Source organism: Neophocaena asiaeorientalis, unplaced genomic scaffold, assembly GCF_003031525.2.
Source record: "Neophocaena asiaeorientalis asiaeorientalis breed wild unplaced genomic scaffold, Neophocaena_asiaeorientalis_V1.1 scaffold131, whole genome shotgun sequence".
NCBI lineage: Eukaryota > Metazoa > Chordata > Mammalia > Artiodactyla > Phocoenidae > Neophocaena > Neophocaena asiaeorientalis.
This window is the reverse complement of record NW_020173201.1, coordinates 3235587-3263032: the sequence shown is the minus strand read 5'-3', so window position 1 is coordinate 3263032 and position 27446 is coordinate 3235587. Positions and strand designations below refer to the sequence as shown.

The 27446-nt window shown below is 40.1% G+C and overlaps 1 protein-coding gene across 2 annotated transcripts in view; it reads right to left on the bottom strand.

The window, feature by feature from the left end:
* The window catches only part of PRKG1 (protein kinase cGMP-dependent 1), a 1182852-nt gene that overhangs the window by 413473 nt on the left and 741933 nt on the right, over positions 1-27446 (bottom strand). For both annotated transcript variants that reach the window (XM_024744836.1, XM_024744835.1), the window contains exon 4: positions 16240-16345. In XM_024744836.1, the coding sequence (XP_024600604.1) occupies positions 16240-16345 (106 nt within the window). The remainder of the gene's footprint in view (positions 1-16239; positions 16346-27446) is intronic.

Here is a 27446-nt window from a genome sequence, read left to right as displayed (position 1 = left end):
AGAGAATTATATGGCACTATCTGTAAAAGTTAAATATATGTCTCCTCTATGGCTCAGAAATTTTATCCCAAGGAATACACTCATGAGAAATGAAGGCATTTACTCACCAAAAGACACTTTTGGTGTCTTTGGTCAAGAAAGCTTTCGGAAAAAAAAAAGAAAGCTTCCAGTAGCTTTATTTACAGAAGTTCAAAACTGGAAAGAACTCAAATGACCATTGTCATTAAAATGGACAAATTGTGGCATATTTATACAGAGCAATAAAAATAGAATGAACTATTGATACACACAACAGAAGAGATGGCTCTCTCAGACATAATGTTAAGCAAAAAAAGCCAGCCACAGAAGAGTACGTACTATATGATTCCAATAACTTAAGTTGAAAGACAGGCAAAACTAATCAATGATGGTCGAGCTCAGAATGGTCATCTTTGACAGAGGAGATTAACTGGGAAGTGGCACAGAAGAGCCTTCCAAGGACCTGAAGGGCCTCCCTAGTGGCGCAGTGGTTGAGAGTCCGCCTGCCGATGCAGGGGACACGGGTTTGTGCCCCGGGCCGGGAGGATCCCACATCCCAGCGGAGCAGCTGGGCCCGTGAGCCATGGCCGCTGAGCCTGCGCGTCCGGAGCCTGTGCTCCGCAACGGGAGAGGCCACAACAGTGAGAGGCCCACATACCAAGGACCTGAAAACATACTGTAACTTGATCTTGGTTACATGGGCATATAAATAGATAAGCATTGATTTATACTCTTAAGATTTGTGCACATTATAGTACATATGGTATACTGCAATAAAAAATGCTTTTTAAATGTTATACCCAAATTAGGAAGTGTCCCATCAAAATAGAGGATCTGTGAAAACCTTCTTTACGCATCTGAAAACCCAACATGAAAAGAACGTTTAAGACCAACCCACAAGCTTTCCTTTTTAAAGCTGCATATCAGTCTCACTTCTCTCCAGGATCTCTTCCTGACACTAACCATTCTCCACTGTCCTAGGGCAGTATGATTAGCACGTGCTCGGAATTCACGGCAAGCGCACATAAGTAGGTTGAAGATGTGTTACCTCCATTCTAAGTCTCTTTCTTATTACATCTACCCTATCCCCTGGTCTCGCAAAACCAGGAGTCCTTTTTTTTTCTCTCTTAAGTTTATTTATTTATTTGTTTTTATTTTTGGCTGCATTGGGTCTTCATTGCTGCACGTGGGCTTCCTCCAGTTGTGGCAAGAGGGGGCGACTCTTTGTTGCCATGCGCGGGCTTCTCATTGCAGTGGCTTCTCCTGTTGCAGAGCACTGGCTCTAGGCACTCAGGCTTCAGTAGTTGTGGCACGCGGGCTCTAGAGCGCAGGCTCAGTAGATGTGGCGCATGAGCTTAGTTACTCCGTGGCATGTGGGATCTTCCTTGACCAGGGCTCAAACCTGTGTCCCCTGCATTGGCAGGCGGATTCTTAACCACTGCACCACCAGGGAAGCCCAGAACTAAGAGTCCTTTAATCTCAAGTAGAGAAGTCAATGGTTGACAGCATATGACGGCAAAGAAGAGTATGGAAAGATTTAATATTAAGTAACATGGAAAGATGTAATGTTACATTAACAACAACATTAAAAACTGTACACATCATGAGCACAGTTAGGTAAAACTTTCACACGAGTAGAAAATTATAACTAAAATCCTCAAATGCTGACAGCAGGTATCTTTTTGGAAAGTAACAATTTTCTCTCATTTTTTAGAATTTTTATAAAATATGCTTTATTTTATTAATGTATAACAGTTAAAATGAAATAATTTAGAAAAGCTATATTTTTAAAAGGTATTTGAAATCCATATAAAGCTATCTCCTATGCCTCAATTTTCATCATTATGATGTCTTTAATTCTCAGTACTTATGAATTTAATTCTCAACTTCAGCTCTCCCCAAGTTATGGCTTTTTACTGGTGTATCAAAATCTTTAGCTAAAATGATATTCCAATGTGGTTCATTCACTGATTCTGTCCTAAGCACAGACCTTCAGCTTCACATGAACTCCAGATCTGTCCCTGTGTGCTGGGATTACTGACTTATTTCCCTGGTTTGCATGCGGCTCCTTCATCAACATCCCATTTCAACCTCAGGCCCACTTACTCCCCTAGACCATACTGTTTTTTCTGTCATCCCAAAACACTACCTGTTTACTACATTGCACTCAACTTCAACTAATTCCGGAGAGACCAAATTAATGGGTGTTGATGGCAGCAACAGACGAGCCAGGGACAGGGATATAGGCAGGACAGGGAAATAGGCAGGTTGGTGAAACAAGATACCAAGGTATACATGGACATGATGGAGCTTGATGACAAAGCTAGTACTGAAGGGACTTATGGATGCTGGGATTTCCACAGAGTAAACACCTAGAGCTTGAATAAATGAGATCAAACATGTGGCTCAGACAAAAAGATCAGAAAAATAATGTCAGCCACAGAGTCCTGAAGTACTCCAGGTCTAACTCTATAGTATATTTGTTAATTCTAAAATCTGCTTTGAATAATTCTGTCTAAATTTGAGCCTAAGAACCTTAAGTATGAATAAAGTCTGCCACTTTTCAGAAAAGGAAGAGTAAGATGCACTAGTACTTAAGTCCACTACATTTGGAATGGGCTAGGGTCTTTCCAAAGAGTCCTTATATGTCCAAAGGAGGAAATTAAGTTTTCATCTTAGGTTAGGGCATTAATCTAAAAATAAAAAGGCATTTTCACTTTATTTCTTTATTGACAAGTTATAAAATTTTCTGAAAGGAATCCTCTGTTTACTTGGAAGAGAGAAAAGTATGCAAAAATATAATCAGGTTTTTGTTAAGTTTATATCAAAAAAAAACCTATTTAAAGAAGTTAATCATGTACTTTGAGATGCCAGAGCAATTTAACAAGAGCTATGAGGAATAATTATTAGTGGGAGGAGCTTCAAGATGGCGGAAGAGTAAGACGCGGAGATCACCTTCCTCTCCACAAATACATCAGAAATACATCTACATGTGGAACAGCTCCTACAGAACACCTACTGAATGCTGGCAGAAGACCTCAGACCTCCCAAAAGGCAAGAAAACTCCCCACGTACCTGGGTAGGGCAAAAGAAAAAACAGAGACGAAAGAATAGGGAAAGGACCTACACCAGTGGGAGGGAGCTGTGAAGGAGGAAAGGTTTCCACACACTAGGAACCCCTTCGCAGGCAGAAACTGCAGGTGGCAGAGCGGGGGAGCTTCGGAGCCATGGAGGACAGCGCAGCCACAGCGGTGCAGAGGGCAAAGCAGACAGACTCCCGCACAGAGGATCGGTGCCGACCGGCACTCACTAGCCCGAGAGGCTTGTCTGCTCACCTGCCGGGGTGGGCAGGGGCTGCGAGCTAAGTCTCCAGCTTCAGGCGGATCCCAGGGAGAGGACTGGGGTTGGCTGTGTGAAACAGCCTAAAGGGGGCTAGTGCACCACGGAGAGCCAGGAGGGAGTCTGGGAAAAAGTCTGGAGCTGACGAAGAGGCAAGAGACTTTTTCTTGCCTCTTTGTTTCCTGGTGCGCGAGGAGAGGGGATTAAAAACACCGCTTAAAGGAGCTCCAGAGATGGGCGCGAGCCACGGCTATCAGCACGGACCCCAGAGACGGGCATGAGATGCTAAGGCTGCTGCCACAGTCACCAAGAAGCCTGTGTGCCAGCTATCCACACAGGTCAGTATCCACACCTCCCCTCCCAGGAGCCTGTGCAGCCCACCACTGCCAGGGTCCCGGGATTCGGGGACAACTTCCCCGGGAGAACGCACGGCGTGCCTCAGGCTGGTGCGACCCAGGAGCCTGTGCAGCCCACCACTGCCAGGGTCCCGGGATTCGGGGACAACTTCCCCGGGAGAACGCACGGCGTGCCTCAGGCTGGTGCGACGTCATGCTGGCCTCTGCCACTGCAGGCTCACCCCACATCCATACCCCTCCCCCCCCCAGCCTCAGTGAGCCAGAGCCCCCAAATCAGCTGCTCCTCTAACCCCTGTCCCATCCTGATTGCCACAGCAATCACAGAAGAAGAAGAAATAAAAGGAATGCAAACTGGAAAAGAAGAAGTAAAGCTGTCACTGTTTGCAGATGACATGATACTATACATAGAGAATCCTAAAGATGCTACCAGAAAACTACTAGAGCTAATCAATGAATTTGGTAAAGTTGCAGGATACAAAATTAATGCACAGAAATCTCTTGCATTCTTATACACTAATGATGAAAAATCTGAAAGTGAAATTAAGAAAACACTCCCATTTACCACTGCAACAAAAAGAATAAAATATCTAGGAATAAACCTACCTAAGGAGACCAAAGACCTGTATGCAGAAAATTGTAAGACACTGATGAAAGAAATTAAAGATGATACAAATAGATGGAGAGATATACCAGGTTCTTGGATTGGAAGAATCAACATTGTGAAAATGACTCTACTACCTAAAGCAATCCACAGATTCAATGCAATCCCTATCAAACTACCAATGGCATTTTTCACAGAACTAGAACAAAAAATTTCACAATTTGTATGGAAACACAAAAGACCCCGACTAGCCAAAGCAATCTTGAGAATGAAAAACGGAGCTGGAGGAATCAGGCTCCCTGACTTCAGACTATACTACAAAGCTACAGTAATCAAGACAGTATGGTACTGGCACAAAAACAGAATGATAGATCAATGGAACAGGATAGAAAGCCCAGAGATAAACCCACACACATATGGTCACCTTATCTTTGATAAAGGAGGCAGGAATGTACAGTGGAGAAAAGACAGCCTCTTCAATAAGTGGTGCTGGGAAAACTGGACAGCTACATGTAAAAGAATGAAATTAGAACAGTCCCTAACACCAAACACAAAAATAAACTCAAGGGCTTCTCTGGTGGTGCAGTGGTTCAGAGTCCGCCTGCTGATGCAGGGGACACGGGTTCGTGCCCCGGTCCGGGAAGATCCCACATGCCGCGGAGCGGCTGGGCCTGTGAGCCATGGCCGCTGAGCCTGCGCTCCGCAACGGGAAAGGCCACAACAGTGAGAGGCGCGCGTACAGCAAAAAAAAAAAAAGGAGTGAAAACGGAGTGAACTGTCTTTAGGGAGACGATACATCCTTAAACTAGGCTAAATGAATGAAAATTGTTTTCCTAGAGTAGACTTCAATTTCATAGATTCATCTTATTTCTTATTCAATCCAAAAGGTCACTTTTAGGTGTTTATATAGGTAACAAAACCTCATTTGGGCTAATTCTATACATCCAATATAGAATTCTTCATTTTGCCAGGGGGTCCTATCATTACTACTAAATACTTAGCACACTCTTCACCATTTGTATTGTCTAAAGGTACTTAAAGTATGAATTTAATATTTTTAACATAGCAGAATATATTGGTTTTAATCCACCCTTTTGATCACATGTTGTTTGTGCCAAAACTTTACCCGTAAGAAGCTACTGACTACTTCTACGTCTGAATGCATTTATTTATTGAGGGAAAAAGAGGAGGAGGAGGAGGAGAGGAAGAATAGGAGGAAGGTGGGAAGCAAAGAAGGGAAGAGGAAGAAAAGGAGGAAGGAAGGGAAGGAGGAAGGAAGGTTGGCTTAACGCCATTTAGAATAATATTCACTAACTTTACTAAAAGACCAGTCAATAACTTCTTGCTGGTCAGGGTTTAGCTACTTTGCAGACTTATCTTTTGGATAGTCTTATAGTATCTTTTCCTATTTTTATCCAGGCGATACTGGAACATAGATGAACAATAGCGACAAAAATCTCTCATTCCCTGTAACTCCCCTGTCTCTAACACCAGGACATAATTTCAGCAAACAATGCTACTTCTAAGTATACAGAGTTCAGAGTGCATATGAGCAAAAGAGAGATGAAATTTGTAACAATTCAGAATTCTCTGCAACTAAAGTCCTTGAATTTTAATATGTTCCTTGTATTGCCTTAAATCTTGGCCTTGTCTGTGTTAAATTTACTCATGGATTTAATTTCTTTCAAAAAAATAAAACAAACAAATCCATCCTCTGAGGCAACTCTATCTCTGCACAACAGATCAGAGGACTTAAGGAGTTTTTTCCAAACATGGAATGCAATGTTTACCCATTGGACCCCATCCAGTCAACTGAGAAAACAATTTCTTCAAAAGTACTGAATAATTTTAAACCCTATGTATTTACAGAATAACTGAAGTTACACTGCTTAACTGGAATCCTAGGCTTTGAAATAAATATTCTATCATTTGTTGTATACATACAAATTTTAAAATACTATGCTTATCACTAGATTTCAAAGAAAAAATATCCTCTCACCTCTGTTTTTAAATAACTCTTCAAAACCTCACGATTGGGGCTTCCCTGGTGGTGCAGTGGTTGAGAATCTGCCTGCTAATGCAGGGGACACGGGTTCGAGCCCTGGTCTGGGAAGATCCCACATGCCACAGAGCAACTAGGCCTGTGAGCCACAACTACTGAGCCTGCGCGTCTGGAGCCTGTGCTCCACAACAAGAGGGGCCGCGATAGTGAGAGGCCCGCGCACCGGGACGAAGAGTGGCCCCCACTTGCCACAACTAGAGAAAGCCCTCGCACAGAAATGAAGACCCAACACAGCCCTAAATAAATTAAGAAAAAAAAAAAGTAAATCCTATTTAAAAAAAACTTCACGATTCCTTTCATATATGGATAGATGATTACACACAAATTAATGTTAGGAATTTTTTTCAATGGTTGAAATGCATCAAGAAATGAATTTCCAAATAAATTTTGTCATTATTTATCCTTGTGACTTTTTTTTTAATATGTTCACCAATTGGCACTTTTCTTCTATATATAAAAAAATAATAAATACTCATCTATTGATCTCCTGACATTATCCATTTTCAGGAAGTTGGCCTGATGTGATCAAGAGAACAAGGACTTCGGGACCGAGTCTGGTTTTGAATCCAGCTGTGTGATGCTGGGAAAGCTTGTCATTTTCATAACTCCAGTTGCCTCCTCAATAAAGTGGGAATAACGCCAACTCCCTCAAAGAATCCCGTCAAAGGTAAGTAAGGTAATGTGTATAAAGTAGCAGGTGCGGGCTGTTTTGTTCTTGTTTCCTCCCTTGTCTCCTTCACTGCTCTGAAAACTGTCACTGTGGGGGAGTGATCAGAACCCAGCCCGTCTTTCTGTTACCAGACATCATGCCAGCTGCTGCCTCTCATGGCTTCCCATTCCAGTGCACTTTCCCTACACCCGAGGCAAAGCAGAAAAGCAGGACTGTCTGATTTGGAGATACCCTTTCTGCTTAACAGCCAGATTCTAAGCTTAAGAGGTCACCTTGGTAAAGTCATATTGGTAAATAAATTATGACTAACTTTATTCCAACCCAAAGACACACACACACACACACACACACACACCCTAGAAACAGAAACTATGAGTCATATTTCTCCTTATTCAGGCTTTTTCTAAACAAACTGATGTACTCTCCTCTTCCCAGGACAGATAAAACGTACAATCTGAGACACATACTTTGTCTAAATCACCCGGATGTTTACTTTGTCCCTCAACAGAGTTTCCTCATCCACACTCCAGATTCTCAGATGTCTCTCCAGCTGTGGGGAAGTAGATTTCTACATCTAGTGGAGAAATCTAGGTTGCCGGGATCCAAGGAGCTCCCCGTTCTTAGTTTCCCTAAAAGCTCATGGATTCCTTCTGAACTTGTTCATTACAGAACAATTCTCCTGATGGAAAACAACTCCGTCCCAGATGCACCAATCATTGGCATACAAAACATTTTAAAAAGATAGGACAGTAAGTAGGCTCAGTATGAAATATACAGAAATGAAATAAGCCTCTAATATAGTATTGTAAATCAACTATACTTCAATAAAAAATAAAGAAGCCTCACTACAGAAATGATTTATAAGGATCAAAACTACAGCAATAAAATGAAGGAATATTAAACTGCTTTATCACACGGCTTTAATTTTTTAAACCCCAGTGTTGAGAAACTATCCTAGGAACATGATGGAGGAAAGTCAGCCTACAATCCCCAAAGGGACACATCCTTTCAAGCTTAGCCTCAGACGAGCAGCATAATGAATCAACGTACTAAGTCCCTTAGTTGGGGCCTTGTCTTCCTCAGAGCCAAACAGTACTTGTCTGTATAAGACTCATTACTTGACTTAAATGGACAATTTTAGCCACAAATACCATAAATCAGATGTCTTATTAATCATTTGCAAGAATTAGAAGGAATTCACACATGTGGAGGTGAGTATGCCTATATGTAAACATTGTAGATGAATAATTTTAATCACTATATCATATGCAAATATCAGATTACACTTTTTAAAAAGGATCAATATGGAGACACTTGTGCAAATGCTAGATGACAACATGAAATTAATGGCCACTTTTACATTTATCTGCTCCTGTGTCACCTTTAATGAGAATGGATCTGCTACCATGAAATGGGCTGTAAGCAGGCCAACTTGAAAATGGTGTGAGGAAGTACCTCTTTATTCGTCACATTATTTGCCGTCAAATTAAAACTATGCCAGCTTTGCAGAGCTTAATTCTAATGCGGGTTTCACAATCTTCTAGAAAAGCTCTATTAAAGCTCAAAGCTTAAGAGCTTAAAAGGTCTGTCACTTATCCCTTGAAAAATTTTTTAAAAGGTCCAAAATCCCTAAAACTATTTTCATATGCACCTTCTTTTGCCATCTCTCCCTGTAAAATCTAGGGAAAGTGGGATCGTGATTTTGCTTTTCCACAAATGTGATCTCAACAAGTTGATTAGACTATATTGTTGTCCCTTACGTAATTTGTGCCCAAAAAGTAGCATCAAGATGCTCCATCAATCAATGTCCAAATAGTGCAATTCCTTAAAGAAGTTCACAGAACTCAGCTTAACTAAGCAAGGACAGGTCCTGCCTAAAGACTACCACCTGTGCTTGAAGAGCTCCAGGCAGGAGGGTAGAAAGGAGCTTCAAGCCACAGACACTTTCCTCTGATGCCAAAAGACAGTGACCCTTAGCTCTTGGTTATTTAATATCCATTTTAGTAATAATGGTGCCTTCTGACATACAGGTGGTGGATTTCCAAACATCTCTGAGCCTAAGCAATTCTAAGACATCATCACTTTTATTCATCATCACTTAAAGTGACAGCTCTTATGCTATTACAGAGTATTTATTTCTAAGAACATATCCTCAGGGGTGGGAGGAAGGAGAAAATTACTGAGGTTTGGGGAAAGGGCAATATTAGAGAAAAAATTACAGTAAATGGGAAGAAACCCAGATACACCAAGGACAAAGTCAGTGGAACTTTATTTAACTCTTAGGCCTCAGTTTTCTCATCTGTAAAATGTAAATGTTAGTACTTACTTTAAAGATTTTTCTTGAGGATTAAATAAGTTAATACATCTAAAGTGTTTTGAACATTGCTTAGCACACACTCAGTAACTGCTCATATTATCGTATTTTGTTTATTCATGATTATAATCCTTCATTGTGGGAGGGTACCCTATTTTTGGTTGTAGAAACTGAGAGTCTCAGCATCACCTGAGAACTTGTTAAAAAAGTAAATTTGCAGACCCCACCCCACATCTGTCATTCAAAACTGACATTACAAGGGCAGCTGGAAGCAGTTACTTTCTCTTCCTATGGACAATACAGCAATCTTAGCAGGAGTATTAAAACATATCCTAGAGGAATTGTGAAACACTGGAACACGTGTTTAGTCAAGATCATGTTGAGTTACACGCTGGAGGTTTTGAACAAAAGACAGTTGAATTTCAGCTTTACCTGAGGGCAGAGAGCTGGATCAGTATATAGTCGACCCTGGAACAGCAGGGATTTGATCTGCGTGGGTCCACTTTCATGAAAATGTTTTCCATAGTAAACACTAGAGTGCCTCAGGATCCACGGTTGGCTGAATCTGAGGATGTGGAATGGCAGTGTTGGATGGAGGAACCATGGATACAGAGGGCTGACTATAAGTTATACTCAGGTTTTTGAGTGCATGGGGGTTGGTGCCCCTAACCTCCACATTGTTCAAGGGTTATCTGTACTACCAATTGTCCATGTGACTTTGGGCCCCTCCCACAACCAGTCTAGGCCTTGGCTCTCTCAGTAGTGAAATGAGCAACCTCTCATATCCTTACAAGTTTGTATTCTACTCAAAGAACTCTAAATCTCTCCCTATGTTTTTATAAATATGATAAACAATAAAAATCTGAGAAACAAGGTGACCTGTTGGATTGAGTTATAAGCAAATGAAATTTGGGGGGTTTTAAACTGGATCAGAGAAGGAAAAACTTGCAAGGCATTTAAAAATTTCATTACCCCAGGCCGAAAGTAAAAAATATAGAGTACAGAAAAAAGCCTATATAATATCAAACTAATAATACAAGTATGTTACCTTCGTGGAGAGGCAAAAAGAAAATGCCACTAAGCCACCCTCACGTTAAGTTTACTGTAGTGAGGAGCTTCATTAGAAGCTGTGAATGAACTGTGAACTTGAGTCCGGGTATGGTAGAATACTCAGACTGGGAATTCAGAAGCCTGAGTTCTAAGCTCTGTTTCTAACTGAATGTGAACTTATTTTGGCCTCTGAGACTCAATTCCTTCACCTATAAAATGCGCACAGAGATGAAACTATATCTTGTCTTAGATTTTTCTAAAATTAAAATTTAATCATTATTGATGTATCAGACCAGACATGAAGATGCATCATTATGTAGGTTAGGCCACTGTTAGTGACAGGTGTGGTCAAAACTGCCAGATGAGGGCTTCCCTGGTGGCGCAGTGGTTGAGAGTCCTCCTGCCGGTGCAGGGGACACGGGTTCGTGCCCCGGTCCGGGAGGATCCCACGTGCCGCGGAGCGGCTGGGCCCGTGCGCCATGGCCTCTGAGCCTGCGCGTCCGGAGCCTGTGCTCCGCAACGGGAGAGGCCACAACAGTGAGAGGCCCGCGTACCGCAAAAAAAAAAAAAAAACTGCCAGATGAGAGAAATGTAAAGCAATTAAAGAGGTATTTCTGGAAGGTTGGTCTGGGATATAGACTGAAGTCATAGAGTCAACCCCAAATGAAATTATCCACATAGTGAAGGTCATTCTGATATCCAAAGGATAGCACGAAGTTTCTAGAACAAAGTCATATTGCTTTTTTTTAAAGGAATCACTTACTTTTCTAATATGCATATGTAAGTAACATTTAATTACATGTTAGATGTATATACAAGTATTATTGTTTTAGAGAATAAGGGGGAATAACAAACTAGATTTGGGCTTACTCCCTAGGAATGGACATACGGAATAAGGAACCTTTACACAGCATCAAAATGTATACCAGGGCTCTCAAGAAAACTGGGGCAGAAGGATTAATCAACAGAGTAGTTCTATGATTTGCCAAAGGCCCACTCCTCATCTGGACACCTTGTATGTGGATGCTGCTACGGCCCTCATAGGGAGCCATTAGCTTTGGGCTTTGTTATAAATTTGCTTCTAGGGATCTGATCAGAGATCCCTGGAGAAGATCCACTCTTCTGTCCAAAGAGGGCCAAACCACATGACCGGTAGTTTTAAAACTGAAAACTGGGCTTCCCTGGTGGCACAGTGGTTGAGAGTCTGCCTGCGATGCAGGGGACACGGGTTCGTGCCCCAGTCCGGGAAGATCTCACATGCCGCAGAGCGGCTGGGCCCATGAGCCGTGGCCGCTGGGCCTGCGCGTCCGGAGTCTGTGGTCCGCAAAGGGAGAGGCCACAAAAGTGAGAGGCCTGCGTACCGCAAAAAAAAACAAAAAAAACCCAAACTGAAAACTACCTTAATGGTTGGAGAGTCAGCTGAGAATCAAATAGGTAAAAAACTTCAAAATCCCTAAACTTTAAAATGCTATTTATGGAAAATACAACATGAAACTTGGTGGCTAATACTATTAATTTCTCTTTCAACCTAAGGAAGGTAAATCAGAAATCTAATTGTTGGAGATCAGATTCTTTTTTCTGCCATAATGGCACACCATTTCCAGGGTGCTACACCATAGATCACCCTAGAAAATGCATCCATTCAAAGGGAGAGGAGTCTCTTAGGAGGATCTCCATTGGGAGGGAACACAGCATACAAGGAAATGAAGGCTCACCACGGGACTAGAGCAAAGAGGGAACGAGAAGACAAGGAAGAAGAAGATGGAGAGTGAGATGAACCTAGGGAGGTCAGCAGTAGCCAGAGGAAGCAGGGCTTTGACGGCAGTGCCAAAGACATACTTTATCTTAGGAGTGAGTAGTAGTCATGGAAAGGTTTTATGCAGAATGATGATACGTGTATATCTGCCTTACCAAAAGATTCCTAGTGGATCAAGAAAAGGTTTTTCTGTGGGTCGACAGGCTTGACTGAGTAGCTTAAATTCCAAACAGTCCCTGCTGTGTCTCTGATTTGTCAGGGAGGCATTAAGATAAATAGAGGTTCGGCATCATCATAGTTTGGGGCCAACAGAAAACCCAGTTCCTTCAAGCGTATCCCAGTGGTCACACAGCTGCCTTCTAATGCTCCTCCGGGTACAGATGTCTGTGCCAAAAGTAGCACAGAGAATACGCTCAGAAAAAAGCAACACAAATTAACTCTGGCAGTTAACTCTAGCAGTTATTTTTCAGGATCCATCTGCAAAACAACAGCATTTTTCAGTAGCCAAAGAAGATAGAAAATGCATCTCACAAAATCGCTACTGGACCTATAGCAATCGTACCTTGCTCAGCAGCACTGCCCCTTGAATATATATATATATATTTTTTTTGCTATGCTTGCATAAGGAACATCTGTGTTTACATCAGGGAATGTGAAATTTAAGCACAAAAGAGAAACAACTAAATAGGATTAAAGACCAGAATCATGGTCTGACGTGGTGTTTAATAGCAAAGAGGAGGCCAGACCACATGACTGGTGGTTACGAAATGAGTAAACACACCGGAATGAAGAAAACCGACTTTGATAAGAAAAATCTTTACATTTTGTCTGTGCGTTTACATGTCTGATGTGTCCCCTCCTTTTCTCACCCTCCAAATTTACTGCTTGTTTAGAAAAGTGAAGTGTGGTATGGGGAGATGAGCAGTGATACAGAATCACTCCTCTTTTAGCCTGTCCCTGCCCTTGAAAGTCCTCCATTAGGAAGGCATTCCAATGTGCCATAGAGACCCTCACTGCGAAGAATTCTGATGATTTCTAATACCATCTGCTAGAGTTTTAATTTTTCTGATTGTGTCACACTGCTTAAATCCTTAACTATAAAGTATATGTAGCTATAGTAGAAAAATTCAGATGAAAGTTTTTAGCAAGCATATTAGAGAAAGACACCCCGCCACGCGCATACACACGAGCGCACGTGGACACACACACAGGCTGCTACAGAGGATTTAAGTATTAAGTCTGTTTTTATGATAAAGTCTTTCTAAACATGAAACCATAAAGTAAAAAAGTTGGCTGACTTAACTATGTAAACTTTTAAAGCTTTTACATAATGTAAGAGTGGTAAGCAGAATTTTAAAATCAACAATAAACAGGGAAATAAAAAATTCTGAAGTTATGGTAGAAAAGTTTAATTAATTTTGGTCATCTTAGTTTTTGACAAGATCTACATTTCCTTGGGGAAGATTATGTCATCCCAACAGCCTTGCAAAATAAATGGCAGCAAGTATTAACCCGGGAAGGTGAAGGAGGAATGATTACTCACTCTTAGTTTCACAAGTATAATAGCACAGGGCCCAAGATTAGAAGATCCTTATATCTGGTTTCATGCTATGCCACCAGTGTCTTGAAATTTTTCACAATTTTTGCAAAAGGAGTCCTGAATTTTATTTTCCAGTGGGCCCTTCAAATTACGTACTCATCCCACACTTACTGTCCTATAAATTGCCTGTCTACAAAGTGGTAAGCTGTGTGCCAGAGAAGAATACCAAGATGCTTAAGAAATAGCTCTAGTCGAGAAAAGTGTGTAGTTTAAAAGTAGAGATAAGTTTAGCAGTGAGATTATAATAAAGTAGAAAATAACACACATGGTAGAAATGAAGTTCCGGAGAAGATATTGCTTCCCAGTAGAACCATCAGTATCTGTGGAAAGGGCAGCTTTTAGTTGAATATAAAAAGGAGAGAGAGACTTAAACATTGACAATGGGGGAAAAGGCAACAGAGGCAGTGTGCTATATAAAAGCACAAGGTCTGCTTGGGCACATGGAATCATTTGGTTTGCCTGGGGCAAGAAGAAACCTGGCTGAAAAAGCAGGCTGCCATTGGCTGTGGGAGGACCTTGAATACCCAGCTAATGATGCTGTAACTAATTCAACAGGAACTATGAGCATTGTAGAAAGAGAACCAGTTGGTCACAGTAATAATTTAGGAAGATTAAAGCTGGCCCCAGGCAACAGTGGTCATTTGTCACCTTTCTGGACTCCCAGCCCACTACTACATACACAAATGATGTGGACTTAATGTTTTACAGAGTGGCCAGATGAAGAGTGACATCAAAGTCAGTGCCTGTCTCTTTTAGTAAATCAGTTAAACTCCACTTGCTCTAAGCTGACCAACAAGAAATGTTTACGCAATCTAAGAGAACCAACTTTTATTAAGGTTTGAATTGTCAAAATAGATGACAAAAATAAAAGTATATCCAGGATCAATTACACACACACACAGACATCTACAATTTCCTGAAATTGTGCCTCTAAAAAAGAGTTTTTGTTGGAGCCATGAAAGACAGCATTGGCACTCATTCCATTTCCTTATGAAAACTAACTTATGGAAACTGAAACCGGCATCATAAATACCCAGCTCTTAGGTATGTGAGACAAATAGTTAACTCTGTCCCACAGACAAGCATTTCACTGATTACCAATTGGGATCTTTCTCTGTCAGGGCTGCATCACAAGAAATCAATAACTTGTACTTTAATAAAGGCTTAAAAATGAACATTCACTCTTATCTCTTTCTGTCTCCATTCACATACACACATCTATGTATCAGCACACATATCAACATATATATACATATATAACATACACAGATGGCACCTGAATACTTTAATTTCCTCACAAACTATACTAATCTTCAAACTGAAGAAATTCACATTTCCACTTCTGTTTCATTCAATCACCTTTAGTAAAAAAACCAACACCTTGCCAAGAGTAATTTTTTTAAATAGGTCTCACCTGATGTCATATTTGAATTTTATTGTCCTTTTACCAGGAATAAAGAAAAAATTATGTGGAAATAAAAAATGTAATCAGAAACAATAAGTTAACCAAAAGAAATACCCAAGTAAGGAACAGTAAAATTGCCTTTAAGAAAATTCAATAGATATCCATTAAGATTTTTCTATCACTGACACAAAATATGATTTTTTGACTCCATTTAAACCATTTCTTCACCAAAAATAATTAAATAAAAAGGCCAGTTTAACATTCTAGCTCTCAAAAATGAAATCTTAATGGGTGTTGCACTCCCATTTAGCTCACATACTCTGTACATCACTATTTAGTGATGGTTCTGTTTCAAAAGAAAAATTATACAAAATAACTTTTTCAAAAAAAGTCAAAGTTGTCAATATTCTTTTTAATGATAATATATACTCTTTAAAATAAAATAAGCATAGAGACAAATGAATTTCAGTGACTATCAGTATATTCCTAAGAAACGAAAGCTGGTGTTTTATTCCAATTCCTATGGTATACTGAGTTATTATGATAATATACAATATCAGGAAAAGAAAAGCTTTTGATACCTCAGAACTGCAACATAAAATGAATTTAACTTGGGAAATTAAATTCAGGATTAAAGGATAATAAACTTCTTCTTGGAACTTTTCATCTTAGTCATCTGATCTTTAATATAGAACCTCACACAGAGATGATTCAGTCTTATACTGTGGGTTGCTTTAGAAGAGGTAAATATATTACTTGATCACCTGTTAGAGATGGACTCAACATCCTTTTTGTTGTCATTGTTCCTGCAAATGCTCGCTTGCTTCTCTCCTCTATGCTGCTCTCCTCTATGAGAGGATGTTGGATGAAACTCTGAAGTTCTGACTTAACCACCTATCATGAAATTTGGCAGCAGAAATAGAAAGAAGCCAGTGCTAAGTCTTGTACTTCCACAAATTTGTAGGCTAATAAGACTGAGATAAAGGCAAAAAGTGTCCCCCGGGCTGCATTTCAGAGGAAGGTTGAAAAGACAATAAAACACTCTCAGGAGAAAAGAAAGCATCCTACCTTCTTAAAAATTCCATATACTCGGTATGCTTGATGAGTCCTGTCCTCATCATTATTGTTTGAAAACATTGTCGATCAATGGCCCAGAGTTTCACATTTACAAGAGCTGCAGAAAAAGAAAAAAAAAAAAATAGGAAAAAAAATTAAAGAATTTCAACAGTGAATTATAATGTGCAAAAGCAATGAGTTATTCAGTGGAATAAAAATGATTAACCTTGGTTTAAAGCTAATATCATAATGCTATCCTATTTAGTTAAGAAGGCAAGTATTCTTACAGACAAAATGTAGTTCATAATTTTCAATACTAGTATTAATGTCTATAAGGAAGATTCCTGTTGCTCTTATGTCCTTAAGGGATGAGACGGTCTAAGAACACATTGAAAGTATTTAGTAATTTCAAGACTATATACAAAGGAAATTGGATGAAAAATAAGAGGTTCACAAGAAATAACACTCCCTGGTAAGTAACCAGAATGGGGTTAATGACTCACATGATCGATCATATTTTAATTTTTAAAAATATAGATGAAAATTTAGTTTTCAGGTTTAGGGGTTAACTTAATAGAATAGAAATAATAATTACAACTAAATTGTAACCTGTGCCCAAAGTTACCATATGAAGTTATCAATATATTAGCTATGTTTGTTGAATTTTAATTTCTCTCACATACCACTGTCTTTGACAATGAATAATTAAGTATTGAAACTGAATACCACAGAAGAGATCACTATTCGATCTATTAAGCACATGACTAAAAGATAAGTTTTAGAAAGACAGATGTTATAGCGTAAGAGAACAAAATATTAAGATAAACTTGGGTTTTAAAAGAGTACACTAAAAATGTTGGTAATTGAATGTGTGGTGGGTATTCAAGAAGCATGTTTTACTATGCTATTTGTATGTTTGCAAATTTTCATAATAGAAATATTTTAAGTTAGCACATGAACTAAAAAAAGACAATTCATACATAGTACCCATGGAGTATGGGGTAGAGAAGGGCTGTGCAGGGGTTTGAGCAGGACCAGTGAATGGGGCTGAGGTATAGTCTAGTGATCCAAACACAAAAATGGACGAATGCGGTTCTCTCTTCTTCACAGTTCTCAGACTAAGCCCAGTGAATGCAATAGATCAAGATTTGGGCATAAGGGAGAGGAGAAAATGCTCGAGTAATCAGGCCATGTATGTGCCTTGCAGGAGGATGCTAGAAGTAATCCACAGAGGAACAGATGAAAAAGATGATAAAAGGAATAATGCACTCTAGAGCAAACCTTTATCTTTGAACTTTACCTAATTTTTCCTTGCAAAATTGTTTGAAGCTAAAAAAGAAAACATGACTTCTCCCTTGGCCAGCTCTTTACTGGAGAACAAAGATGGTCAGTTAAGTAGAAAAAGAACAAAGCAGCCAGGACCGGTGTGTGCATGGCTCCATTCCAAATAGCCTTCAAAAATCAACCTTCAGCAGAAAACAATGCTCATCTCACAGGTATTCTCCAGTCACATTCTAGTTCCTCTGTTAAATCCAGGCTCCTTTCCAGAACACCTGTTTACTTGAGACGAACCATAGAACTGGATGATATAGCCACAAAGGACTGAGAAAATCAGGACAAGATTCATAAGAAGTAGACCCTTAAAAAATGATACGGGACTTCCCTGGTGGTGCAGTGGTTAAGAATCCACCTGCCAATGCAGGGACACAGGTTCAATCCCTGGTTCGGGAAGATCCCACATGCCGCATAGAAATTAAGCCTGTGTGTCACAACTACTGAGCCTGCGAGCCACAACTACTGAGCCCACATGCCGCAACCACTGAAGCCTGTGCGCCTAGAGCCTGTGCTCTGCAACAAGAGAAGCCACAACAATGAGAAGCCACCACAATGAGAAGCCTGCGCACCGCAACGAAGAGTAGCCCCCGCTGGCCGCAACTAGAGAAAGCCGCAACGAAGACCCAATGCGGCCAAAAATAAATAAATAAAATAAATAAATTTATTTTTAAAAACTGATAGGAGTTGAACGAGGAGAGAGACACAAAGGGTAGTCAAGTGGGGAAAGTACATAAACAAGAGCACAGCTGGAAGTGAGTTTGGGCTGTGGGAGTCCAGTCAGGGATAAAACAGACTGCAATGGTTGAGATTTCTGTAAGGTTGCTACACAATTTGAGAGTAGGTTGATGCGGGGCCCTGGAAGCCAGGCATAGGAAGCAAGGATTAATTTGATGAACAACAGAAAGCTACTAGAGATCTTAAAAAGACAAAACAAAACAAAGCACCACAATTTTAAAGGATATACCATGGGGATATCAAAAAAAATTAAATGCTTACTAGAAAAAAAAAGTATTTTCTATATTCATCATTTTTAATGGTTCCCAGGTGTTTCCAGTATAGACACTCCTCCTTCCAAAGGACCAATTAGGATATGCCAACAAATTTTATTTTAAAAATAGCAGCAATAGTTGTATTATACATATTTTTAAAATGCACAAAGGCATGATTAAAAGCATGATGTCAAGGTGAAATAAAGCATATATACATTTTAAGGCTCTGCCCCACAGAAAGACATCACAGTGCATACTCCTGGTAACAGTATATAAAAGCTTCTATTACAATCTCGTAAATCGAAAGATATCATAGTGATAGCTGAGAAAGACTAATCTAGGAGGGACACACTGGATTCAGAAACACCGGAGTCAAGCAGAACACAGACCAACACTGGCGCCATCAAAGTAACACTTTTTGTACAAACCATAGGGCACAGTAGTTAATATGATAAAAGCTCAGTGTGAGGAAAACTGTTTCGATACACTGTGCGCACAGGTTCAGACAAGGAGTAAGGAGTGCCAGGCAGAGGCCACAGTAATTCAGGAGTGAAGTGAGGAGGGTCTCAGTGTGTGTGTGTGTGTGTGTGTGTGTGTGTGTGTGTGTGTGTGTGTGTGTGTGTGTGTGTGTGTGTGTGTGTGTGTGTGTGTGTACTAAGTTACCTGCAGCCCTATTAGTCTGAGCTCACACTTCAAGGCCAGGCTCCATCCCTTGTCTCTCCTGATAAACAACCTTTTTGTCTCACAACTATAGCTTTTTCTGTGTCATTTACTGGCATTTTGCACATGTTACCAACACGGTCAGTTATCTCTATGTCTATATTACATTACCTCAAATAAGTTTGTAGTACATTCCCTCTGAGAAAAGTCCCTGTCTTGTTTCCTCTAACTTCCCCCAACTCGAGAAACTTGCTTTTTATTTGATAAACACTGGGTATAATTGTTAATTAATGTAATTTGTGTACATGAAGTTCACCTGCAGAAAATATATATGCCTAGTCAGACTCTAGGGTTACATTAAAATGTCTAAACGGAATTTATTAGATATCATAATTCATGTGTAGAAAGACGATCTCTGAAATTAAGTTCACAGAATTCAGTATTTTTGTTTTATCTTCTGATTTCAATAGCCCATGTAAATGGAATGTCTGAGTAAAACTGTGTTCGATATTTTGCATGATAATCAATACGGCTTAATGAAACTTCAAGTTTGTCCATGACCTTGGGCAAGGTGCCAACGCCTTTTCTGTATGCTGCCAATATGCATATTAGTCAAGTCAGCATTTTACAGGTGGGCAAGCATGACTAATAATCACCTTGTAATGTTGTCACAAGTGTGGTTATATCAGAGTTGTGATTAACATCTTGCTTCTGAAACAGCCTACTAGAGTATATGTCTGTTGCTTCCATAACTTAGAGAACATTCAAAAAATCCATTTACCTTTGATATTAAGTGGTATATTAATCTCTGTAGGGCGTAAGCACTTCACAAATAAAATTCCTGTGATCTTCACAATGATTACTGTTGTTGAACACATAAGTCCGAAGAGTGTAAAGCAGAAAAAGGGCTGGGAAGGGATTTTCCTTTTTGTTCAAGTATGTATCTAAAATTAGCTATTGGAAACATTTATTATTTTTTCAGGTTAAGGCCAGATTGAACTCTGTGGAAAAGATACTCTTCATGTATGAGTACATTAAGAATACCTTCACTGTAGGCAAAAGTTGACCTTCATTTAGGGGACACCAAGATTATAGAAGAATGAGCCATAAAATTGTGCTAGACTATGAAAGCACAAATCTGGGTTTGGCTTAAATTCTCCTACTGGGGAATTCCTCTGCTGCCCAATTTGAATTTTGGAAGAATACCGAGAAAGCATGTGTAGGTATAGAGCACTTATAGACTCAAGTAAGTATTCTGCCCATATTTATTTTACTCCAATCTAGTTGACACTGTTGCTATATATAAGGGACAGAAAACAAGGTGATGATTCTTGCCCTCAAGAAACTTGCAATCTAGTACAGAGGCCGACAAACTATCGTCCTTGCCAAATCTGACCTATGGTCAGTTGCTTTCCTCACTTTGGAAATTCCAAGGATTTTAGGATCTCTGTGCCAGAAAAGATGAAGACCAATACACACTTCTTATTCTCCCTCCTCCTTCCCACCATGCACACACCTAGAAAAGGCCACTTGAGGACATAATCAGGAAGAGGGCCCTCACCAAGAACTCCACCATACTGGCACCCTGATGCTGGACCTCAAGCCTCCAAAACTCTGAGAAATAAATGTTCGTTGTTTAAGCCAACCAGTCTATGGTATTTGTTATAGGAATTTGAATGGAGACACCTGGGGTCCATGGAGCCCCAAGCAGTCTGTGGGTGAAACACAAAGGATTTGTGAATGTGAGGTGGGACAACAACATCTTTATTTTTACTACCCTGTTACTGAAATTTAGCATTTCTTCTATACGTATAAGCAACAAACCACAGTAAGTGGTTTGTCAGCAATAGAAACCATGGCTATTTTTATATCATCCTACATTTGCTGCAGATATCTTAAATATAATTTACATTCATCATTATTTTGAACTTATGGTAGTTAGAGCTCTAGATCTCAGGTTTAATGTGTTATTTTATCACAATTATTAAATGTTTTATCATTGTATCTCAATATAAATGGTTCTTTGTAATCCTGTGTATTTTATTTTATGCTTTTATAAACATTCTTAGATGAGTCCATATGCTTCAGAGTGACAAATAGGTCCACGGCACCCTTAAGGTTAAGAGCCCCTGCTAAGTATCCTGGAGAAAGGATTACCTCAGAGAAGGAGACAGGAAGAGTGGTAAGGGAAGAGGTAATACTTTAGCTGGTCTGCATCCATAGGGACATACAAATTACTAAGTAAGTATGGTTTACTTATTAACAAACAGCCACTTCCCTAAGTTCCCTGACTATTCCCAGCCCTCTGCCCAGGACTCACAAGGATTTCCTCAGCTCAGCAAATAAAGGGTTAACACTGAGCCCCACCTATCAATATTCATATAATTTCTTTGCACGCTTCTCTTGTGCCTGGGATGGCACAAAGTAGAGCTCATCAGGTATTTTCTAAATTGCATTTTGTGTGTATGTCAAACATTCTGTCCAAATAAGATCTCTATTCTTGTACTTCATTGGAAAAATTACTCTAGACCTTCATAATCTCTATTAGAAAAGGATGAGCTTTCAATTTGAGCTTTTCCAAGTGTCTTTCCCTAGCAGCGAAACACTGAGTTTTCTGACAAGGATTCCAGAGTGACATATTCTTCCCCAAGTCGGCCCCTGTTTTCCAGGGAACATTCTCAGATAGTAGGTAGGTCTCATCTCACAGCTTCTGCTGATCTAAACTGTGTGTGAATGAGCTAGAAGCTTTGGAGGGCTTGATGTGGGTGGAAGAACAAGACAGGTGTCATTAGCTTGTTCTCCTACTTCACCTTCAACATTAAAAGAGCTCCAGCTCATACCGTAAGGTACTTTACTATATGCTCCAGGAATTCCAGAAACTTTTTACACCCCACCTCACCCCCCATTTTCTTGAAGCTTGAATCATCTGTGATAACTCAGATACTTAGTGCTACAGAATTGGCTTACAAAAGACCTTTAGGGGGTCCATGAAGCCCACAATTGCTTCCCAACATTATTAAGGCATGTTTGCCTAAAGCCAAATTCCAACTGCTGGAATGTTGAGACAAATGTTTCATAATTAGAAAAGGCCATTTGCTGTTTACAGAGCATCCGGAGAGCATCGATATCTCCACTGTGCAGACTGCGTCACTGTTAGTATGGGGGTTATATTTTAAACTTTCTTGCCTAGAAAAGTTTTCTCTTTAATGATATATATTCTATGAAGATGGTAGATTGTCAAGGTGGACATTGCAGGACTTCGCTGGTGGAGCAGTGGTTAAGAATCTGCCTGCCAATGCAGGGGACACGGGTTCGATCCCTGGTCCGGGAAGATCCCGCAGGCCGCAGAGCAACTAAGCTCGTGTACCACAACTACTGAGCCCGTGTGCCTAGAGCCCATGCTCCACAACAAGAGAAGCCACCGCAATGAGAAACCCGCGCACCGCAACGAAGAGTAGCCCTTGCTCGCCGCAACTAGAGAAAGCCCGTGTGAAGCAACGGAGACCCAACACAGCCAAAAATAAAGATAAAATAAAGTTGGACATTGCAGATAAGAATAATCATTATTATAAGCTTAACAGTAGAAAAATCACTTATCTGTACTGTCATGATGTGCATGTATTTGAAAGGAGTTGGTACAGTAGGCTGCCCTTTAAGGAAGCCAAAAGGAGTGATAGTTTCTCTAAATTCTGCTCAACTTCACACCTTGAACAATGTAACTGGTAAGACCAAGTGCTAGCTGTCTGAAGATATTAAAACATTAACTAACATGATGATTTTAAAATTTAAATTCACTGTCAAATGTTAAGAATACTGAAAGGGCCAAATAGGTGGTAATTTATTTTTGTACAGGTACACAAATAATAACGAGCATTATTTTGGTACCATTATTCAACATTTACTATACAACATAAGAACTTTGTCTGTTATATCTATTTATCCTGTAATAATCCTACGAGATAGTCTTGTCCCCTTCCTATAAATATGGAAACTCAGTCTCAGAGAAGCTAAGTTGCTGCCCAGGTCACACATATAATAATTCTAAGATTCAGTTTCATTCTGACTCCAAAGCCTGGTTCTTTTTACTCTTGCATGCTTCTGAAATTGGGCTAAGGATATCTGCTTTCCTCACCCTCTTTCTCTGACCCACTTCACCACCCTACTCATCATCACTGAATATCACAGGAGCATAAGGAATAGGAATTTGACTTTCATAACGGAGGTGGTGAAGATTTCTTGAAATTAAAACAGAAGCTTGGGCTGCAAGTTTTACCTAAGGTTTAAAAGCAATGGGAGCCTTCAAAAGTGTTTTGTACCTGAGGCAGGTTCCTCGTGACCATCTTCTACCCCACCTCTCCCTCTCCTGGCTCTCAGCACCATGGTATGCCTAGCACACCCCTCTCCCTAACCTCCAGAGTTACCAGGAGCTACCTTCTGTGTTTAGTGGCCTTCAGTGACAAAGCTCAAGAAGCATTGTGCTTCATTCTACAGGCTCCAGTTTTAATGCAGGGGGAGTCCCAGTGGTGTCAAAAAGTCATCTCTAAAAGTTAAAGTCATGTGAGCCATCCTGAGGCCAGCTGACAGCAGCCACCAAGGGCAGCAGAGACAAATATATGTGAGGACCAAGTGTACCAGAGCAAACTCCACTCATGCAGAACTCTAACCACATCTCCCTCTTGTTGGCCAAAGCCCATAAACACCAAAAACTAAGTGCTAATTAGTAACAGGGACTGGGGATGCAGAACCTGGCCGTGGAAGCAGGGACTTCCCAGGTGTCACAGTCTTTCTCCTGGCACTCCTTTTTAAGACAATAAAGTGTGCTGTTGTAAACACCTATTAAACCAAAGTGCAATTATTTAGAAACCTGTAGACACCTAGTTCTATGTAAATCTGGTAGTGGGGGCTGGTGGTTGGAGGGAGGGGTATAAAAATGAATAGAGAGAGATAAAGAAGCAAAGCAATCAACCTCAGGTCATCTGAAACAACCCTGACATGAAGGAAAATGTCAAGTATATCAGGAAAAAGAGCAGGAAGGAAAGGGGAATGAGCCTCTAGGAAGTAAGTGGCTTTCTAACTCAGATACAAATTAGGGACCAAGAGTGAAAGAAGGAGCCAAAAGTCCCCCAGATAATAGTAGTGAAGACCAAAGTGCTCTGAGCTGTCTAGTGAAGAACAGAAAAGATTACAGAATCACTTTGAGCTACTGACAGAGAAACACAGTTGATAAAGTGATAAACTACTCCAATCAGTCCTACAAGATTGATCTTCCTAAAGTACTATTCTAACCCTGTTACTCTACCCACAAAATATTCAGTGGCTCCCTACTGCCAATAAATAAAGCAAAACCTCTCCATCCTTGCATTTCATCCATATTCAGTTTAAAGTACCTTTCAAAATTCATCTCTCACAATCCTCTACACAGACCTTTTATTTTATCAAATGATTCTACTGTCAGGTTTCTAAATCCACACTTCCGTTCTCTGCCTTCAGGTCTTTGCTCCAATTATTTTCTTCTACTCATGACAATCCTAGTAGCCCTTCAAGACCCAGGGGCTTCCCTGGTGGCACAGTGGTTGAGAGTCTGCCTGCCGATGCGGGGGACACGGGTTCATGCCCCGGTCTGGGAAGATCCCACATGCCGCGGAGCGGCTGGGCCCGTGAGCCATGGCCGCTGAGCCCGCGTGTCCGGAGCCTGTGCTCCGCAACGGGAGAGGCCACAACAGTGAGAGGCCCGCGTATTGCAAAAATTAAAAAAAAAAAAAGACCCAGTTTAAAGGCCACTCTCTCCATGAAGGCTTTTCCAGTTCACCCCAGCTAGAATTTCTCTATTTTTTTTCCCTACAACCTTCTGATTTTGCCTCCTTTGTGGTTTTTTATCACTCTGACTTGCTTCGTAGTTATTCGTGTACCTGAATCACATCAGTACCATACATGGTCCACTGTGAGTACTGTGATACCTCATGGGATTCAACAAATGTTTTAGGGTAAATAAGCGACTAGGTTACAAGGGGAGACAATCTGCAAAAAAGACGACGAAACCGAGGATATTCACTCTGGATGAGAGAAAGCGAAAACTCAGTAACTGTCCTAAAAGATTTGATGGCTTTGTTAGACTTTAAGTCAATTCAATGAAGCTGTTTGTAGTAGCATTAAGGGCTAGCCTGAAATCAAAAGTTGGGAGACATCTATTACAAACATTCTTCAGACATTTGAGAACTTACTACGTGCCCAGAACTATATTAGGCACTGGTGATACAAAGATAAATAAGATACATACCTTGTTCTCAAGTACCTCCTTGCTGCTGAAAGCTAACTTTCCTTACTTCTCCTGTTTATTTATATATTCACTTCTTTATTATTCCACCTTATGCTAAAATTAGTCTTAATTATACCACCTCAAGCAAAATTTGAATCAATCCACTCCATAATGTTTCTGGTGGATTAAGAGGTAATTCCTTCCTACTTGTCAAGGACAGAATTAAGCCAGTAATTAGAACTGACAGGATTGGTGATTAAGACTGATGTAAAGACAAAAGGAATGCAGCAATGGCTAAATCTTGTCCTAAGAAACTTCCCATCACAGGAAATGCTCCAGTAGACCACCTAATAAAACAGTGGAGAAAGACTTCCTATATCAGATGGAAGATTGAATTGGATCACCTCAAAGGAGTAACTGAACCACAAGATTTTATACTAGGTAAGAGATCAATGCAGAGAGAAGTGAGTCATAGATCTACATGAATGAATACATAATGATAGTTATTTTGAGGTAACGTACTCCTGTAAGGGGCATTGTACACAGGATGACGGCTTCATTACAGGCCTATGCGAGAGAGTCAGATGTCTAGAAAAAAGGTGATATCATTTTTTAATGTTAAGGAAATGGCGTCTCAGTCAATGCTTTATTCACAAATTGAAAGGCTCAGGAATACAAAAGACATAAAGGCATGAGACAGCATGCTACAGCATGAAAGCCAGTAATCTGGCCTGTGTATCTTCCCTGTAACCACACAGGAGCTGTGTGGCCTTGGGCAAGTAATTTAAGCTTTCATCAGTCTATTTTAGGAAACCGAGATAATAAAGTATGCCTCATGAAATTCTTCTCAGATACAAATGAAATTACTCATCGTAAATATTCAGCATGATACCTAGCATCTCAAATCTTCACTCAAGGATGTCCTTTAATGATGTTTCCATCTTATAAACACATAGAAAACAAACACTAACCTGTGGGCTAACGGCAATGAATTCTGAGTTAAAAAAAATACCCAACGAACCAAACAAAAAACCCAAAAGTTTACAGCAGTCATGAAGTTGGTTCACTACCTCACAATAATAAAACAGAACATTACTTGGTGAATTGCATACAGGTTTAGGAAGGCTTAACGGTTAAGAGGAAAATTAAGATAATGACTCAGAGTGTCTTAATATGATAACAAAGATAAGAAGCTGGCTTACAGCAGCATAGAGCTCTTTGAGGGCAAAAAGTGGGTCTTGTTCATCTTTTTATCCCCAGTGCAGTGTGTCTCCAGTTACTGGCATGTAGAAAACGACCAATAAATGTTTGTTAAATGAATAACTCACATATACACCTGCCTGGCACATTTAGGTATTCCTTAATTCTATTATAAACAGGCCTCATATAATTTAGTTGAAATCAAATCTTTGAAAAATTCTAGAATATTCTTCAACAGATGGTTTGTGATCCTTTAGAAAGGAAACAGAGGCTGGGTGGCCAGTCCACCTCAATGATACTCATTTTCAATGAGTCCTTCAGTACGTAGAGGCTCTCTATCACATCAGTGAGGCTCCAAACATGGCACATTTTGGACCTCCATCGTAAGCTTCAATCTCTGGCAAGTTACTGAGGTGCTTTAGCTAGCAGCCCTGTTATGGTGACAATTTCCTGCAGTTTGGCATATTTTGAACAGTGTGCCTAATTCAAAAAATATCAGCACGTGGTTGGTAAATGTCATAGCACATCTGTTCATAACAGATTTTAAGTCTCGAATCTCATTAAGGAAATGGGTATTACATCTGTAAGTCCTCTTGTCAGTTGGATGAGCTGCATCCCAAAACACTGCACCAAGATGCTGGAAACATATGCTTACCTATTTGCTGAAATTCAAGTAGACATCTTTACAAAGTCATACTAATAACTTTTCCTTGCAAGTTGAATTACGTGACTTCAGCTTGGAAATGTTATTAAAATTCTGTCTCCCAAAGGAGGGGTTT